This window comes from Cryptomeria japonica, chromosome 9, assembly GCF_030272615.1.
Source record: "Cryptomeria japonica chromosome 9, Sugi_1.0, whole genome shotgun sequence".
Lineage (NCBI taxonomy): Eukaryota > Viridiplantae > Streptophyta > Pinopsida > Cupressales > Cupressaceae > Cryptomeria > Cryptomeria japonica.
Genome location: NC_081413.1, coordinates 6,158,373 through 6,178,500, shown reverse-complemented (window position 1 = coordinate 6,178,500; position 20,128 = coordinate 6,158,373). Strand labels below are relative to the sequence as shown.

The following is a 20,128-nucleotide window of genomic DNA, read 5'->3' as shown; positions in this document are numbered from 1 at the left end:
TAACAAATATATGATTCAAAAGCAATTTTGATTTAATACCAAATTCATCATGTTACCTTAATGTTTATAATATAAATCATAATAGACAAACTAATCTAAATACATAATGATATTATTCTTAAAATATCAACCAATTAAACATCTCATGCTTCTATAAATCATTTGTATTGGATCTCCTTAAACAATAAAAACTATTGAATGCATTCATACAATTTATTTTTTATTATTATAGACCATAGAAAACTTTCTACTGCCGTGGGTTGACCACCTTCATGCCCAACATAAAAAGTCTAACAACACGAATGGAATATGGTGGAGAGAAGCTCCACCACAATACTAACCTACCACTTATTATTATTATTATAACATTATAATATATGGTCACACTATGCTCATTTGGCTATTTGTTTGTGACGTTGGGTTGGTGTAATCAAACAAAAAATGGACAAGGCAAAAGGTATGCTCCAAACACATTCTATCAAATGACAAAGTGTGGAAATATGGTGGATTTAAAGTTATCCACGCAAACTTGTATGAATGGTATGCTTTTAAATATGAAAATTGATTGTTTTTTTGTAGGGGGAAAGCAAACATATTTGAAAAAGATCAGTCTTTCTAGAACATGTTAGAAAGTTTATTAATGTTATATGATAAAGATATTTGTGTGTAGGATTTTATATATATATGAGTCTTTATAGTTTGACATAAAATATCATTCTTATATATATATATTTATGAGTCTTTATAGTTTGACGTAAAATATCATTCTTCAAGTTTATTCAATTTAAATGAAAATATAGTTCATTATAATTTCAATAAAATTATATTATTATATTAAAAATAAAATTAATTAAATAGTGTAAAAATAACTCGAGTTCAATATTCTAAAAATGAGCATCAAGGTTCTTGAGAGAAGCATAACTATTCAATACATGCTCTCCTTTAAATAATACAAAAATAATTTGTAATCCATCATCAAGAAGATGTTGTTTAATTTTAGCACGAAGAGGTTTAAATTGAATGACATAATTATTGATACGTTCATGGAACCTTGATCACACTCAAATAAATTAGAAATAATATTTTTTGAACCGATATTCACTCAAAAATTATCAAGGAAATTTGTTGCTAGTTGATTAAAAGAATAAACAAATCTCAGAACAATTGAACAACAAAATCTTAAAGAATGCAAGGAAATAAATTAGCTAATATTTTATTATCATAAGAATAGCTTAATCATGTTGTGTTAAAGGCTTGCAAATGAGTATTTAGGTAGGTTGTGACAAAGACTTGCAAATGAGTATTTAGGTAGGTTGTGACATAATTTAGAGTGAGAAAAGCCATGTAATAGATAGGTAATTCGAAATGCAAGAGGGGTGCAATGTGTTGGTGAATAAGTAATAACATCTTTACCACTAGGTATGGAATAAACTTTCTTACCAACTCTATCTAGATTTTTTAATTCAATGCATTGAGGGTAGAAATAGGGATAGTGGTGGTGGTAATAACATTGGTAACAATAAATGGAACTTATAAAATAGATAAAAAGATGAAAGGTAATATTAGATGGTGAAGGGGAATATGAAATACTAGTAATGTGGAATAAAGGGATGGCACACATAGTATAATATATAGATATGGCACTAGTAGGCAAAAAAGAAGGAATAGAACTAGAAGAAAAAGCGACAAGTGGAAGACTAGAAAAAGGAGCGGTAAGAAGGATTTACTCTAGAGGAAGTAACAAGAGAAGTGAGAGTCGCATTATAATTGATAACATGGGAGATAGGCATAATGAGGGAATATATGTAAGGCCTATTTTCTTCTTGATCACATTCATAGTTTCGTAGCTTCTTTTGGATATTGATTTTATGAACTTGCAAATTGATGCCTTGATTGCATGATAGTGCAATGTAAAACCATCTAGAGGTGTATGAGTGGTATTGCATCATCTATTTATTTTATTTTATATATTATTTTGGTTTGTAAAATACCCATGAAGCTTATTTCCTCTAAAAAGTCATATAGAATGGTCTAGAACATCCAAAGTTTTCAAAAGGGCTAAAAATAATAGAACATCTATATTTAGAAAGTTTGCATTTATTCACATATGAACATGAAATTTTAACCAAATCTCTCGAATTGTAAATGAGCAATGTGGGTGAGTTTCAAGCCAAAACAAATCTATATGTGAAGTTATTAAAGATTTAAGTTTCTAAAAAAACTTGAACATAACTTTTAAACTAAGTTTTGAGGTTTGAAATGATGGAATGAGACCCTAAATTTTGGGAATTTAATTTTAGGGGTGTAGAGCACTCTAAGTACTACAATTTTTAAAAAGATAGGGTCAATCAAGTTCTTAAATCAAAAGTTAAGACTACCATAAGTTGTGTTATTTTCAAAAGTTAGAATTTATACTTTTCTAAGCATGCAAGGAGGCACCCAAGTGCATTTATGGTTTATTTTTGGCATTTTATAGATAAGGGGAAGATACTAGAGAGATAGGTTATCAACAAGGAAGAAGGTGAAAAGATAGTATCAAACTTAAACCCCAAAAGAGGTTGAATACTCTAGAAGGAGAGCACTATAATGTATAATGAGTTTCATATTGTTGAAGATTTAATCTTCTAGATTTTTAATTTGCAATAAGTGATAATTTCGGATCAATAATTCATATGTTTGAATATATGTGTTAAATATCTATATTTAAGTGTCTTTTGTGAGGTAGCCCTCATCATTATTCTTGTAGATTGGTATATTTTTATATGTGACACATAAATGACTATAGTAATTTGATCCCTACTTGCAATTATATCACGTTAGACTTGATGGCACATTTTATTTAGTATGAAAATTTAAATGTTAGTGCTATGTGATTATGATTTAGTTCAATATTAGATGAATTTTTGACATGGGCTTAGACATTATAATCATAAGTATTATTTGAATCAAGAATAGTATTATAATGATCTTATATGAATAGTTATTTTTTAAAAAACTAGGATATAGACTAGTATTATGTTACAGATAGATGATTATATTAGATTGAACCACGTTGAGATACAATTTCGATATTGGTTATTATGAAGAATCATATGTTTCTTATATTTATGAATGATCTTGGTTACTAAAAGTGAATAGTTTGATTTTTATCACATTTTTATAGATGACCAGTTTAATTTAGATGATAGGGTGTGATATAAAAATATTGATTCAAAAACTATATACAACCAATAATCATATTCTCTAACTAATGAACTATGCAAATAGTATGATTCTAATGATTTAATTTGTATCACAATGCATCAACTATATATTTTAGATGTATTTGATATGTGCCTCAAGTATGTTGTGTTTATACAAATTAGATGATGAGAGATAATAGATCTCATCTCTAGAACCTCATTCGCCCTAAAAGTAATCAATAGTGCACAAAAACTCTTTCTACAATAACATTTAAGGAAAAGTACATATCTAAAAATAAAATATCATATAATAATAAAAGAAAAATACATAAATTATATTAAAGAAAAACCAATTAAATATATTCAAATAGATTAAAAGTATCTCCTTCGGTGTTACCCACACTCATGGCATAATAGATTAAAAGTATCTCCTTCGGTGTTACCCACACTCATGGCATTCACCCCCTTAGGATGCTTCCACCTTGTAAGGTGTACCACATGGAATTGTGTGTCATCTGAACTCACTTCATTTTTCTCCTCCAATCCTCTCACATCAAAGCATCCAAACAAGTATATACCATGTAGTGTCACATGTGGCAATATGGCATGTGTGGACATATCACATTGAATTGGGTAATGTTTATATGTTTATTTTTATAAAATGAAGTTGCACTAAATAAGCATGATAATAAGCATGATAATGGGTTTGCCTAAAAGATGATTATGAATTTGACATTTAAATCTAATATACTAAATAAATATGATAACTAAATTAAGTAAAAAACTAATCTCTTGATCTTATGTACTAAATAAGCATGATATAAAATTTGATGCTTATTGAATATACTAAATAAATATAATAGTAAAACTAAGTCAAAAGGAAATTAAAACGATCAACTAACAATTACATTAACATATTTATTATTTATTAATACAATTGAATGCATCATTAAAACTTACTATTCCTTTGACTTATAAAATATTTATAATTATAAATTAATAAACATATAAAATCATTTTTGTCATTTATTATAAAAGTTATTTTACTTCTAGAAAAATCTGCCAATTTCTTGGCTCAAGTCTTAATCAATCTAAAGGGACTTTTCCTCACTTTCATACATATTCAATTTGAAATATACTTCATACCATAATAATTTCTTTAATATTTATTTATCTAGAAAGATGGGGAAAACAAATAATATCTTATGAAAAGGTTTCATTTGTATTGGGAAAAGACAAAGCATGCTTTGTACATTGTTGACATTGAGATAGGATATTATTTGGCCTTTCACATGTAATATAACAAATAGGCAAATAAATAATTAAGATTATGAAGGGAATAACTTAAGATTATGCTTTAATCTTATTTAATAAAAAAACTTAAGACTATAAGTTGTCAAGTGTTCTTGAGAGTTAGTTACTTTTATTTTTAAAATTTTATAATAAATATTAGTTGGGGCCAAAAAAAATTTTAATTAGTGTATCTATTTTAATATATAATAAAAATATTTTTATTACAAATTAAAATGATTCATGCATATCAAATTTCTAATATTTTTAAAATATTATAAAAGGTATGATTCATTCATACACAAATCTTATGAATATATAATTCAAGTATGAAAATTTAAGATACCTAATTTTAAAATATCATTATAACTTGTATACATAAAATAAATAGAACTTTTATGATTTATATTTTAGTAAATCATAAATAATAAGAAATACAAAATATAGAATTAACATTATGGTTTATGATATTTAATTCTATAAATTTTTAAAAATAATAAAAAATTAATTATTTTATTAACAATGTGGTTCATGATGTTTAATGTAGTATAAAATAAAGTACTTTTTAAAAGAAGTGTAAAAGAGTTGACTCCTACATAGTTTAGCAATTTTATTTCCTAACGATATAGATTTAGAATACATGACCATTAGTGTTGACATCAACATAAATTGTAGCATTTTAATATTCACTTTCAGATATATATTTTTTAAATCATAAGAATATCTCATTTACTTGTTTGACCTTCCATATGAACGAAACAATCCTCCCCTTCTATATGTTGTTGTCTATTTTAGATAAGCTTATCATGCATAATATAACCAAAACTCTCACAACCACCTTGGACAAACTAGCTTTGTTGATCTTTAGTTCATTCCCTAGGGTTAATAGTAAGTTTAGTTCATTCCCTAGGGTTAATAGTAAGTTTAATGGCATGTGTTTATTTAGAATGAAATTATATATTATTTTATTTAATATCATACATTAATAATTATTATCATATTGATTAGAAAAAAATATTATCTAATAGTATAATGAAATAATTTATAATTGTATATTTCTAACATAAAAAATGTGTTGTACAAAAGATTGCTAAGTGAGGGGTATTTAGTAACAAATATGTAAGATATCATAATCGATGTGGTATGGCTAAGATGTGTAGAAGAGTTGTTTGCCCCTGTTAGTTAATCCAAATTGTGAGTTGTTTGCCCCTGCTAGTTCTTAGTGTGTGTCTTTAAGAGTTGCATATGTAATTTAGAGCACCAACATGTTTTTTTTTTTACACCAAATGAGATGGAGGAAATGCTCTTAACATCCTTTATGTGAGTGCAATTGGTAGTTTGACTATAGTTTGCACTAGACTAGACATTGCCGATAGTGGGGGTCCTAACAAGATATATGTTTTCATGTTGGAAAAGGGACATGGGATTTCAATGTAACCAGTCTTTAATTATTTTTAAACAATACGATTGATTAATTTAGAGCTATTTTATTCACATAAGAATTATTTCATTTTAAATATTAAGATATAACTAAAATTTTATTTATGTTTATGTTTAATATATAATAAAATATAAAAAATATAAATATATTTTTTTATCTATCAAATCAGGAGAAGAAAAACAACATTAGGGGAAGCATATTAGAGTCGTTATAGCTACTTAACTGCTTAACTGCTTATATCTATTGTTCTAGTTTCTGGATAGTAACCATGCACTAACCCCGAAATGAGCTACATAACCGGCTATTAATACATAACTAGTTGTCTTCCCCTATAAAAAAATTTATTAAAAAAAATTAAAAATCCACATAATCTTTACCATAAGTATCCGATTAAATAAAAAAATCACAAAAAGCAATAGAACTTGTTATACCAGAAGATAAGAAATCTTCACCATAATTATCAGATTTTAAAAAGAAGACACAAAAAGCAAGAGAACTTTGTTACAGAGAAGATAAGTACTCGTATGCATTGTTAAATGCATTTAATCTTTGATTTTATCTTTTGTTTTTGAAGTAACAGCAACAGTTATCAGAGTTGGCATGTTTGAAACTTCAACTAAGCGGTAAAAATGGATGTGTGACCGATAACTTATCCATAGTTAAATTCAAAGCTCACGTGGCATGTATGAGTCACCCGGAGGAGGAGGATATTTAGGCACATTTCTCGTTTACACAAACACAACAAACCTTCAAAAAATTCCAAATACAGTCCACCCCACTTCAGAAGCATTACAGTACTTTTTTTGACAGGGGGTAAAAATCTGTGAAATTGTCTTCCATACATTCAAAAAGGTCGGTTTTTTTACCCACTTCTAGGCCCTTGTTGGAGATTCAGTCAATGGTTACTCCATTATATTAAAATGTTAGGCCATTGTTATTTAATTCCTTCAGATGAGGTGATGTCTATATAAAGACTTTGGTAGGGAAAGACTCAATGGTTATAGCACTAACAGCTGCAGCAATTCTAGTGTAACAATGGCTGGAGGGTCTTTGCATGTTGTGGGTGTTTCCCAAGAAAGAGCAGGGAGATACCAAGGTCGAGCAACTATCTATGTGGTGGTGGCATCCATTATCGCTGCTGTTGGGGGCTCCATATTTGGCTATGACATTGGTATATCCGGTGAGTATAAGATCTGTTTACAAGATAAGATTTTTTTGTACAAGGACATTAATTTTTGAGCCATTATATGTTTGTTTTCAGACTTCAATTGTCTTGAATCTTCAAGTCTTGGTGAAACATTCAAACTATCTGAGAATTGGGTCTAATCTTATCTGCGAGGCTAGCTTTTTCACCAATTGAATTCAGTATTTGATGACATCTTTCTCATAAAGCCATGAAATTGAAACTGGGCAAAAGAATTGGTATCAATGGTCACTGTTTGGGGTTGAAATTAAGGGCGAAAACGAGCTTATAGCATTAAATTTCAGTTTTAAAGATTGTTTGCCAGAAATTTTTGGTATTTTGATGATATCTATGTCTTATATGATAGGGAAATTTAGGAATTGCAGGGGCGTTTCTTATTAAAATTCAGCAACAGAAGATCCACCCTGCAGAAATAAGTGACAGTGGATCAAATTTACGTTCCTGTACAAGTCTTTTGTGTACCCTCTCATTGTTAGAAACGTGAAGAAAAATACTGTGTTTTTGGTGCCATTAACTATTTTTAGTCTTACCGAACTTCTTGAACGACATGTGTTATGAGTAGTGATTTATTATCTGTTCTTAAACTGGAGTCATCTACTTGGCTTTTAAGTCCAACAGAAAGTTCTCCTTTAATGATCCAGTCTCATGAGTAGTCATTTATTCTTCTTCATTGACCCGTGTCTCATGAGTAGTCAGTCATGAAAAACCTGTCATGAGCTTGAGCGATTAGGCTGGATGAGATCTCATAAACATTGGGTGATTCTTGGTTTTCATATTAATGAAGCCCTTGAGATTGAAATTAGAGAAAGTAATTATGCCTATAGCAGCTATCTTCGCAGCATCAAATCTTGAATGCAAAAAATTACATAAAATTGGTTTTTCTAAGCTCGTTAAATATAAACTGAGATTTCTTCTCCTGAATCTTTTGGGTGCTGTCAGGTGGAGTGACATCCATGGATCCTTTTCTGAAGAAGTTCTTCCCTACTGTGTACCACAGAAAGCACTCTGAGGCAAAAGATAGCGATTACTGCAAATATAACAATCAAGCTGTCGCTATGTTCACATCATCACTCTATATAGCAGGGCTGTTTGCTTCACTGGCTGCCTCTTATGTGACCAGGTTGCATGGACGAAAGATTAGTATTATCTGTGGGGGGATCAGTTTTATGTCAGGTGCAGTTCTCAATGCAAGTGCCGTAAATTTGGTCATGCTCTTTATCGGACGCATATTGCTTGGTGTGGGAATCGGGTTTGGAAATCAGGTATACGAGGATTTGATTGTTTTGATCTAATTTATAATTGATTCTGTTGGCTTGAAGGGTTGTTTAATTTGAAGTTTGTTGAATTGGTGTTTACATAGGCATTTATATTTGAATTTTTGTGAAGGCCGTCCCACTTTATCTCTCAGAGCTGGCTCCTGCAAAGCTCAGAGGTGGGCTGAACATGCTGTTCCAATTAGCAACAACATCAGGGATTTTTACAGCAAACATGGTGAACTATGGGACACAGAAAATAGAACCCTGGGGATGGCGTCTTTCTCTGGGCATAGCTGCTGCTCCTGCATTTTTGATGACTGTTGGAGGACTGTATATTCCAGAGACCCCCAACAGTTTGATAGAACAGGGGCGTCTGGATAAAGGTCGGGCTGTTTTGGAAAGAATTAGGGGTACCAAGGATGTGGACGCTGAATTTGACGATATGATGGAAGCAAGTGAATTGGCTAAATCCATCAAGCATCCTTTTAGGAACATTTTAATACGGAGAAATCGTCCACAGCTTGTGATGGCAATCTGCATGCCAACTTTTCAGATAATGACTGGAATAAACTCGATATTGTTTTATGCTCCTGTTCTTTTCCAGAGTTTGGGCTTTGGTGCAAATGCCTCCTTGTATTCTTCTGTTATGACTGGAGCTGTGCTCGTGGGTTCGACCATTGTATCCATTGTCCTTGTAGATAGATTGGGGCGTAGAGTCCTGCTAATTAGTGGTGGAATTCAGATGGTAATATGTCAGGTATGGGCATGGTCTTCTTATAAATTTTGCTTTCTTTGTTGCTTCCTTACAAAATTCAGTAAAATGTGATACCACACAAGTTTTTTTTGGATTTGAAGACTGTTATGCACAAGGCTCAAATTCTATCCATGCTTATTAAGGAACCTCAATTTGAGCTCTGCCATTGAAAAATCCTCCAACTGTGAGATATGCCCAGTTTTTCAGGCAGGCAATCTCAATAAACCACGGATTAGAGCTGACTGTAAGGGGGTCTCCTCAATCCTGCCAATTAGTATCTATGTATCTGGCAAAAGGGTTTTCTCTTCCATATTGCTCAAAAGAAGGTCCAAGGTTCAACCGTTTACCTTAGAATGCAGAAAAAATAGAGAGAAAAACAGACTCTTGTCCAACTCCTTCAGCATTATTGGGATGAAAAAAGGACCTTTCGGATTCCATCATGCTCAAATTTCTTCCAATAGAAGGTAAACTAGTCAGAATTAACACCTAAAAGGAACTACTGAAAGCACAAGTTAAAAGCTTACTTCAAAACATGAATACAGGGTCAGAAGAGATGCAACAACATTCTAAAAGCAGTTTCCAAAGAAGCTTTTAACAACCCAGAGCTTATAGGTCAAGCTTCACACAATACGCATGTAATCCATTTTTATGTTTCTCAAAGCTAAACTTGTCCTGTTTTTTTGTATGGAAGTTTCTGGCAAGATGATTGAAAATTTTGCACACAATCAAATCCAGAAACTTGCATACAAGATTGACATGGATTATAGAATTCTAATAGCATTAATTGTCCCCTTTTGTATTTAACTGTAGAGTGAAACCTATGATGAAATGGCAAGTAGCTCAATAGGTAAAGGTAAAAGACAGCCTTTATAAATCACAGTCATGCAAAACTCAACTTGGTGTATGAGACCTACCCCTTGTAAGTGCACAAAATTGCAGTGTTCCACAGGAACGCATCCCCCCCAAAAAAACCCACGTCCCCTGTAGGGGGACATTTCCAAGACTTGTGCACTTGGGGGGAAACATTCCCCCACAGCACCACCTCTGCCGTGATTGCCGTTGGGTTGCTTGCTATATTGCGCATGACATTACATACTGATTGCAATCTTTAACTTTGTGAAAACTAGTTGGCCTTTAATGGGGCACTCACAGAGATATTATATTGTAGATTTTACCTTGAAGATTTCAATTCACCTCTTATTTTTATATGAGCACCACCCCCACCACCACTCCGCTACCATTCCCCCACTGTCCCCTCAACGTCCCCAAATGTTTACCCTTGGTCCCCCAGTCCACGAAACAGATCCCCACGTCCCCTGGCAGAAAACTCCGTGGAACATTGCAAAATTGTATTCTGTTCATACTATATATTGTTCAAAAGCAACCCAACAGCAAGAGGTTCTCATTTTTGGAACATGGAATCCTACACTGTCCAGATCTTTTAACATTAAACAGTTTTGTGTAGAAGATTTCTGGCTTAAACTGCGTTCAATTAAACAGTTTATATTTTTACAGGTAATAAACATCCTTTGAAAACAAGGTATTCATTATCATTAGTATTGACTAATTCGAAAACATATTTACATATTATCAGATTATAGAGAGGGATCAGTTGCATTCATTATTATGGGGCTGTGAACAATTAGATTTTTAAGTGACATTATCATCTCCTCTGTGCACAGGTTACTGTCAGCATAATCTTGGGCTTGAAGTTTGGAGGAGATAAGGAGCTTTCCAAGGGCTTCTCAGTGTTTTTGGTAATAATGATCTGTTTATTTGTGGCTGCATTTGGGTGGTCATGGGGTCCTCTTGGATGGACTGTGCCAAGTGAAATTTTTCCTTTAGAGACTCGGTCTGCTGGACAGGCGATAACTGTTACTGTAAACCTATTTTTTACATTTGTAATTGCACAGTCCTTCCTCTCCCTTCTTTGTACATTCAAATTTGGGATTTTCCTATTCTTCGCAGGTTGGATCTTTATTATGACTGTCTTTGTATACTTCCTCTTGCCAGAAACCAAGGGTGTTCCCATTGAAGAGATGATTCTTCTATGGAGAAAACACTGGTTCTGGAAGAAAATAGTGCCACCCCTTAACAGTGTTGAAGGAAATGGGAAACTTCAAGATACAGAGTCTGCATTTGCAGAAGCTACAAAAAATGGGCTCCAACACTAACTTATTTATGGGAGATTTCTTAACTTCTTTACCATAAGTGTAACCATGTAAGTGCACATCTGCATTGCCCTTAAGATCTTGTAACTCAGTTTGGAGATTTTAATATGATTGCCCTTAAGATCTTGTAATTCAGTTTGGAGATTTTAATATGATTGCAGTATCTTAGCTTTCATTTTGTAATTTGGTTTTGAGTTAATCGATCAAAAGTTATCATCTCTAGTCAAATTCTTGAAGCCATGGATGAGGTTCATTCTATTAATTGTCCAGATCCCCCAATAATTTTGTGAACTTGTTTCAATTATAAACTCAAGTCAAAAACTTGAAGCTGGACTTGTGTGCCCTTTGATTGAGACTGGTACTTCCTCGAAGAAAGGTAGAACTGTTCATTCTGGTCCTGCTTTTCTTCAGAGCCATTTGGTTAGATTTGGTTTCAAACTGCCTTGGCTGTTGGTTTGGTTTCTTTTGGTTCGATGGCTCTGTTGCAATGGGGGCCTTCTTTGGTCCGTCCTTTGTCTTTCTTCATTCCATTTTCTTGTTGATCTTATTGCCTTTGTCTTTCTTCATTCCATTTTCTTGTTGATCTTATTGTAAAAGGTTTTGGTGTCCTTTTAAAACCCATTCTCCATTCGTAATTCCAGTCAAAAGCATTTACCTTAAAATAGCATCCAATTTGAAATACTACAAAAATGACAGAAATTATCAAAGGAAGATACCAGTATAATTACATGTTAACTAATGATTCAAAATAAACAAAGATAAACACAGCCTAAAAGCATTTCAAATTGTATTGAAGGTCATTTCAATACCTTAATAGTTTCTGCCCAATCAGATATCCATCTTGACCATGGCAGAAATTATACAGGGAACAGAACAGTTCACTTGCGTAATAACTAATGATTTTAAAATGTGCACAAATGAACACAGTCTAAAAGCATTTCAAATTGTATTGAAGGTCATCTCAATACCTTACAACATGATAGTGGGAAATAATGCCCTGTGGCATTTGCAAGCAAGATTAAAGAAATAGAGCAACAACAGACAGGAACAATGATATGCAGTTCATCAACTCAGTGTAGGAAATGTGTAAGGATCATCAACTCAGTGTAATAAATGTGTAAGGTCCAAAACGGTGTTTATGAGAAAAAAATTGCAAATTGAATGAGAAACTAACTTCTATCTAATTGTCATCTTTAAAAATCAATAACTACAAAACAAGTGTTTATTATTCTTTCATGCTTCCTCATAATGAATATTGGGAAGAACTTGAAGCAAATCTCAAAGTTTTTGAAACCGGTTACAAGTAAGGCACATATCAACTATTTGATTGTATGTAGGGTAATATTTAAGCTTCTTGTTAAGCCAACTTTTTGATATATTGATGTTGAATTTCATATGCTTGATAGGCTTTAAGTGTGAGGTTATTAAGTCCAGAAATTGTCAGCCTGTCAGCCTCAAGGAAAATTAAATCAGCAGTCACACAAAAATGACAATTTTATTTTTTGTGTGTATTCATTCTGCCTCATCCCTTATGATGTCGGAGCCTTGCACTCAGCAAGACTTGATCCCTGGTGGGCTCATTTTGAACCATTCAACTTCACCAATAGACCAAGGGCCCATTGACTTTTTAGCATATTTTGAGGATTACCTTGAATATTTTTTAATATCAATTTAGAAATTTAAAATTTTTCTTTTTATGATATAAATATCTTGAATATTTTTTTTTTTACATTATAAATGATTTGTTTTTTAGAATATTTTGAAGATTATCTTAAATATGTTTTAATATCCATATTGAAGGATTATCTTGAATGGTTTTGTGTGCAACTTTTTTTAATTTATTATGTATTTCATTTTAGAGAAATCAATACTGATTTATAATATTCAAATATAAGATAATAATGAATTTTTCTATTTAAAATTGAATTGTATGTTTCCAATTCTCAGTTTCATCTCTTCCTACAAATTGTCCTTGATTTTAAGGAGATGAACATAATAAATTTCTGCATTAGATTTCTATCCCACTTTTTTAGTATAAATTTGTTTTGTTGTTTGAATTTAAAATGTTGGATCTCATTATGGAAATAACTCTGCCTTGCAATTCTATTACATGGTTAGTTAAGAGTTTTATAATGCTGCGAGGGTGTTGTGATTCATAAATCTGTTGAAAATGCATGAGTTAAAACTTTAGTAGAAAGGGAAGATACATTTTCATTTGTGATTTTGGTATTGAATGCTTCAATTATAGAAATGTACCATTGAATAAAAAACAAAGTAGACATTTGGCTTCCATGCCAACACATTAAATTTACAATTTAATTTTTGATTTCACATTTGAAAATGTGAACATATCGACATTTATTGCATGGAAAAAGCATGCAATTGCTAGTTAGTACTTCGATTAGATAATACAACATTGTGGGACCATTATCTATTTGTTGTATATCTGCTAACAATCTCCTTGACCATATTGACTAGCAAGTTATGAAAGTGGAAAACATGTACTCAACCTCTACTGTAAAAATTGAACTAAGGGGAATCAACATTATGTCCAACAACCTCCTTGACCATATTGACTGGCAAGTTCTATGGATATTAACTAGAAAAATATTTAGTTTGATGGCTATGTTGTTTGTTGTCTTTTTTAAGGGGGACTTCCAAGAAAATATTGCTGAACTAAAGTTGAATGGGTAAGGTTTTTTATGATCCATAGAAATTGCCCAATTTGAATCCGTATATCCAACTTAACTACTATCCTCAAAATGTCGAAAATGAAGACCTTAATTTAATGTCCCTATTTAATGCTTAAGAATCCTCTCAACAACACTCTAATTTATCTCATTAGGTTTTGACATGATCCTAAATACCAAGCTCACTCCATTGTGGAAGAAATCTAAGATGTGAAAAATATTTCCCACAAATAATCTATAAGAAGAGATAATGTAGAAATATGTAGATCTAGTAAGTCTAGATAAGATAATAATACATGCATTCACATTTAAGTGACATGCAATGCATAAAAATATAGTTGTCACATTATTACCCTAAGAAAACCCTTTCAAGAAAAAAGAAGCTTACAAAGTAAAACTATTTATATTATTAACAACTATAATGTTCATAATACAACTCCAAGCTCTAGTCTTCAATAGGATAACATAAATGGTAGCATAGTGGTACGCATAATGCGTATCAATACCTTCAAATCAAGCACTCCACATGTAGGCATGAGAAAAACCACAAATCATCAATGGTTTCTAAAACCATGTGGTCGAAACCATAGCTAATTCAGGTGTCCTTATCCATGCACAAATCCTAATGCCCAAATCAAGCTCAGTTAATTCATATCAAATAGAAACTACCAATACCAAACCTTGGTGCTCAAGTAGACTTATCCAACCTTTTCCAAAGCTACTCCATGATTTTCTCCAAGTCCACCATTAAGTCCCTATTATCACAATCTTCTATCTTTGCAACTTTTACATTTCTTACAAGTTGTCTTAGTTGCAATCAGCAACCTCTATGACATTGAGAGAGACTTATAGTTGCCAAAATATAAAGTACAAGTGACACCAAGTATTAGTTCAAGTGGGATGCCCCAAATATGTCATTGTAAATAAATTGAAAATTAGAATATTACAAGGTGTATGATACCTATCCAAACATTCTTCCACTTGCCATATGCCTTGCAAAAGAAAAAGGGAAAGTACATCAAATTATGAATTCTCTACTAAGGGTTAAGATGCTCATAGACTTATTGCACCACTTGAACTTTTTTGTGCTCATGAGGTTTGTCAGTGCATTTACAACATTCTTCAAGATGTCAACTTTTTAAAGCATTACCCTCCTATCCTCCATCATGTTAGAAATAAATTGATATTATTCATAAATGTACTTCATTTGTGTTGGTGTAATTTATGTCTCACATAATTACATTTTACTTAAGTTGACTTAGGATAATGCATTTCATAGTAGTTTGCATATGAGACACTTAGGGAATTGCATATCTAGGGAATATGGCTGTAGGAGAAATCCCACCTTTGGTGGTATTATCTTGTTATCATATTTTCATATCCACTTATAGTGGAATGATTGTTCGACACAATATGCCACTGAGAGGGGGGTGGATCAGTGGTATCCAAACTTTGCCCTTCTAATCCCAAGTGAGAATACCGGTTAGCAAAACAAACACTAAGCAATCTTATCGGTACACTAAAACAAAGCAACACAATACAATCACACAAAAGGGGCACACCACATAACACCAGTATGTATGAGGAAAACCCAAGATGGGAAGAACCTCAGTGAGCAATGTTACTGGAGTCTACTGCTCCAATCTAGCCTCACAATGAATCTGATTTACAATGTTTAGGGCACCAACCCAAGGAGCACCAACCCCCAACTGATTTATGGGCTATAACCCCTGCTAGTTTATGGGCACCAGCCTAAAGGAGCTACAATCTCTGCACCAAGCTACAACTCAATGATCTTAATGATGACATCAATTACAAAAGTAGTTATCCTATTACAAGTGAATCTTGAAACCATTTCATACACTTCACTCTGCCAATGAGATACCCTCTCTGTTACACCGGTTCACTTTTATCTATTGCTCACATTTGTTGTTGCCTTATCGGTGAACTCTATCGGTTACCTTGCTCTGCTTCTACCTTGTCGGATCTCTCCTTCACTTCTCTACACTTCATCACTCTTTGTTGTCTTCTTGCCGATACTAGCACCTACTAGTTATCTTCTCTGATGCACTCTTGCTGCTAATCAGTTGCTTTAACCTTACCGGTTAAACCCTCTATTAAACCCTTTCACCGGTTTAACCTTCACTCAGTCAGTCGCTATATTCTTCTGCTATTTTTACTTAGACTGATCTAACTTTTCTCATGCAACACTCAATCACTTCACAACAACTATATCCTCTTCCTGTTGGCATTTGCATGAAGATTGCATTAATGAAATGTTATGTTGTCATTGATGTCAATTAACCGGTAATGATATTGTTGTAATGGTGTTTTGTAACCGGTAGGAAGAGCTAGTGAAAGGAAACTATAACCAGTAGGTAAATTTGTGGAGTGAACCGGTATCGCTAAGTATTGGAGAGTTGAACTGGTAAACCCTACCTGTTGATTTGATAAACCCTAACCGATTATGTTTGGTGAATTGGTCATATTGGTTTAGGATGTGATGATGAGCGTTAATGATTATGACACGTATGCATATTGTATGAAGAAAGTTTCAAAGTGTTTTTGGCGTGTTGAGGTAACGGTTTTTATCTAAGGAATGAGCAAGTATATTGCATGTAATGCAAAGTGCATGATGAGTTACTAAGTTCGATGAAGCGGTGATCAAGGAGTGGTCGAGGCTTTCTTGAATGATGTGTAGAGATTGTTATGTAATCCAACGATCATACTTGAACCGACTTGTTTGTAATCTCTATGAGAGAATTAGGTTTTTGTTGTGTTACCAACCTAGTGATTTGTTTATAAGGTCGATGAGTTGTTTTGTTTCAGAGTTGGCAAAGTTTCAGTTGAGTGTGTGGTTGCCGAACCAGATGATGTATCTGTAGTTTAAGTAAAGGCAAATAGGAGCATGAAAAGGATCTAAACAAGCAAGTGTAGTGCTATTCAAATAGATCAACAAACTCCTGTTGTTTTCTAACAATTACAACAGATTGAAATGCAATCTAATCCTGGTAGAGTTTATTGGGATGCAATCAAAAGAGTCTTCGGATATTTCAAGTGTACCTCTGAGTATTCTTTGTGTTATCATGGTAATTTGGTTGGAGATGTGCTTTCCCTTGATATTCATGGTTATGTGGATTCAGACTAGCTAGGTGATATTGATAGCAGAAGATCTACCAGTTCTTAAGTGTTTACTTTATTTGACGGTGCAATTAGTTGGATGAGTAAGAGACAGGTTGTGGTTGCTTAGTCCACTACCAAAGAAGAGTATGTGGTAGCTACTCATTCTTGTAAGGAAGCCATTTGGCTTAAAAGACTATGTTCAGATATTGGGATATAACAAGGTACAGTGATAGTTTATTGTGACAGCCAAAGTGCGATTTGCCTTGCTAAGAACCTGACATTTCATGCCCGAACCAAGCACATTGATGTTTAGTATCATTTTGTCAGAGATATGGTTGAAGATGGCACGGTGAAGCTGGTTAAGGTAGAGACTTTGATGAATGTTACAAATTCTTTAACTAAGGCTATGAGCACAAAGAAATTCAAATGGTATTCAAAGTTTATGGGCCTCATGACCCCTAGCAATTAAATTATTGTATTGATACTCCATTTTCTCTTGCAAGGTGTTCCACAAGTGAGATAATGTTGGGAAAATGGTGTCTCAACCTTGCGTTTACATGAAGTTACTATTTATAGTAAGTTTTTGTTTATGCACGAAATGGTGTGAAATTCTCCCCGAAGCTTTTGGTTGGCTAGATGAGAATGCTGGAAAATTTTCCTCGCAAGATCATAGCTAGTTTTGAAGATATTAAAGTTTATGTTTTTGGAGGGTGTGATGAAAGGTTAAAATTAATTTTGAGGACTTTAGAGGCTCCTAAACACCCTAAAAAGCAGGCATAAATGGCATAGCAATTTACAAGGCGATAGAAAACTTCACGAGCTTTCTGACACTTCAAACAGTTCGTCAATTGGACACACGGTTCACAAGTTATGGCCTCTGGAAGTTTGGACTCCTAAAATAGGAAATATAAATTACACCAGACACATAAGTGAGCTGTAAAAGGGAGGAACACATGTTGATGTGTCTTTTGACACATCATAGGACATCTAGAATGGATATAAGGTTGGCTCTACTTTATTGGGTGGTTTTAGCCCATGTTTTTGTAATACCGTTAGACGATTTCTTGTATTGTATCTCCTATATATGAGGTGTGTGAGATAGAGGTTGTGTGTAAGAGTCTTATGGCTATTGAGTTACCTCTGAGTCTTTGATTAGTGGTACTCCTACAAAGAGCTTTCTCTACAAGTATATTGTAATATATTATTGATTGTTGAATAATATATTGAGTTGCTTTTGAAGTGTGGGGTTTTTCTCCCGAAATGGTTTTCCCCATGTAAATCACTATGTTGCTATGTTGTGGTATGCATGATATTTTTTTTATTTATGTTAAGTTTTTGTAACTGTTGTAACAATCTGTAAAAGTTTTTTCATTACCCTCCTCTCAAGATAAGTGTAGGAAGTTGTTCTGCTACTTAACTTCCTTACATCTAGCATGAATCAAGGTCTAAAAGTTAGAGCAGAGAATGATGATCAAAGATTTGGCACTAGTGTGAACAAAATCCTGCATAACCAAGGCATAGAAGGCAGAAATGTTGAAGTGGGGCCCAAGTGAGTATGAAATTTTATGGACATATAATTTATGAATACACTACATTTAGACCCCACTTTAGTTGGAATATGAACTTACAGTCATACTCTTAGTAAAGTACAAATTAGCATCAAAAGACTTTCATCAAGCTATTAAAGAGACAAGAAACACCAAGATCCCAAAGAATTAGGAACTTATTGGTCTAATCTCAAGATAAAAGGAGCAACACATGAATAGAACAAAGAAAAGACAAGAATTCTTGGTCTAGTAAGGATATTCTTACTATGAGTCATGTTGGCACAAAGAAAGATAATCTCGACTACAAAATGGGTGCTACAACGTGCACCAATCATGGAGATTACAAAAGAAAGCCTTTTAATTTCAAATTAATCTAAGAAAATATTGATTGCAAAATGGGTGTTGTAGCATGCACCAACCATGTCATTGTGTTTGATCAAAGTATACAAAACAAACCTTGGTGGTGTGTGCAGGAAGTGTAACATAGAGTAGAGTGTATGACCCCATGTTAAAAAAATTGTGTGTGCCTTATCATGAGCAATTTATTTAAGGTAGCATAGATGCATCCAAAAGATAAGCACTCCACAATAGTAAAATGCCCCCAATCATAGTCAAGTTAAAGGGGATGGTTCACAAGAAGCAAAGAGAGAGCACATATGGGATCCAATATCTAGGGTCAATATGCACATCAAATAAATTATGTCTATCAAGTATGATTGTAATTAATTGACCTCATAACCTAAAGTTAGTGGAACTATGAGTACAATGGAATAAGAGCATATGAGATTAACAACAATTCTTTTTGGGTCAACATGGAAGAGACCAAAAAGAGAGATCTCAATACTTTGCATCGTCTCGAATTAGACAACACAAAAGCACATTTACAAGAATACCACATTTATAACATAAAATTAATACAACATATAGAAGAATTGAGATACAAATAGAGGAATGTCACAAGAAGTTCGGTCCCTTCATGAACGTGCACTAATGGAGTAACAAGAGTCATCCAAAGAGAACTCAACATAACCAAAAAATACATCAAGCATCACATCGTGAGAGAACATATTACATGCAAGAAAACACACAAAAGAGTCCATTGAACAAGTGAATCTAGTCTAACAAATCATCCCCATCCCAATATTTTTTAACATCATTTAGGGATGGTGGACAAGATGCCAAAGGGGCCACAAAAATCACAATAGATGGATCTATCACAAGTTCCAAACAAGGACCATGATCTAATGATGAATCACTTTGTTTGTCACTAGGAGCTAGGATTAATTAAATATTTTGAAAATCTTGAAGATAGCTCACAATTAATCTCAATAAACTCATACATATCATCAGGATCATTATTATCATCAAAATCATCATCCAAATTAATCACAATAGGATCTCTAATATGCAAAGGACATGAAGAAGAACAATCATTTTACATGAATAATTTTAATTTTTGGTGTGGTTGAT

General features: G+C 33.0%; 1 protein-coding gene across 1 annotated transcript; it reads left to right on the top strand.

The window, feature by feature from the left end:
* Nucleotides 1–6,666: 6,666 nt before the first annotated feature.
* On the top strand, nucleotides 6,667–11,433 carry LOC131067759 (sugar transport protein 7). Its single transcript, XM_058002891.2, has 5 exons — nucleotides 6,667–6,765; nucleotides 6,927–7,093; nucleotides 8,057–8,379; nucleotides 8,504–9,130; nucleotides 10,810–11,433. The coding sequence occupies exons 2-5, from the start codon at nucleotides 6,949–6,951 to the stop codon at nucleotides 11,299–11,301; spliced, it is 1,587 nt and encodes a 528-aa protein (XP_057858874.2). The 5' UTR covers nucleotides 6,667–6,765; nucleotides 6,927–6,948; the 3' UTR covers nucleotides 11,302–11,433.
* The last annotated feature ends 8,695 nt before the right edge of the window (nucleotides 11,434–20,128 follow it).

Bases quoted from the DNA above. Each gene is read 5' to 3' on its own strand.
- LOC131067759 (XM_058002891.2), top strand. From the start codon at position 6,949: ATGGCTGGAGGGTCTTTGCATGTTGTGGGTGTTTCCCAAGAAAGAGCA. The intron at 7,094-8,056 runs GTGAGTATAAGA...GGGTGCTGTCAG, and splicing joins CTATGACATTGGTATATCCG to GTGGAGTGACATCCATGGAT. The intron at 8,380-8,503 runs GTATACGAGGAT...ATTTTTGTGAAG, and splicing joins GAATCGGGTTTGGAAATCAG to GCCGTCCCACTTTATCTCTC.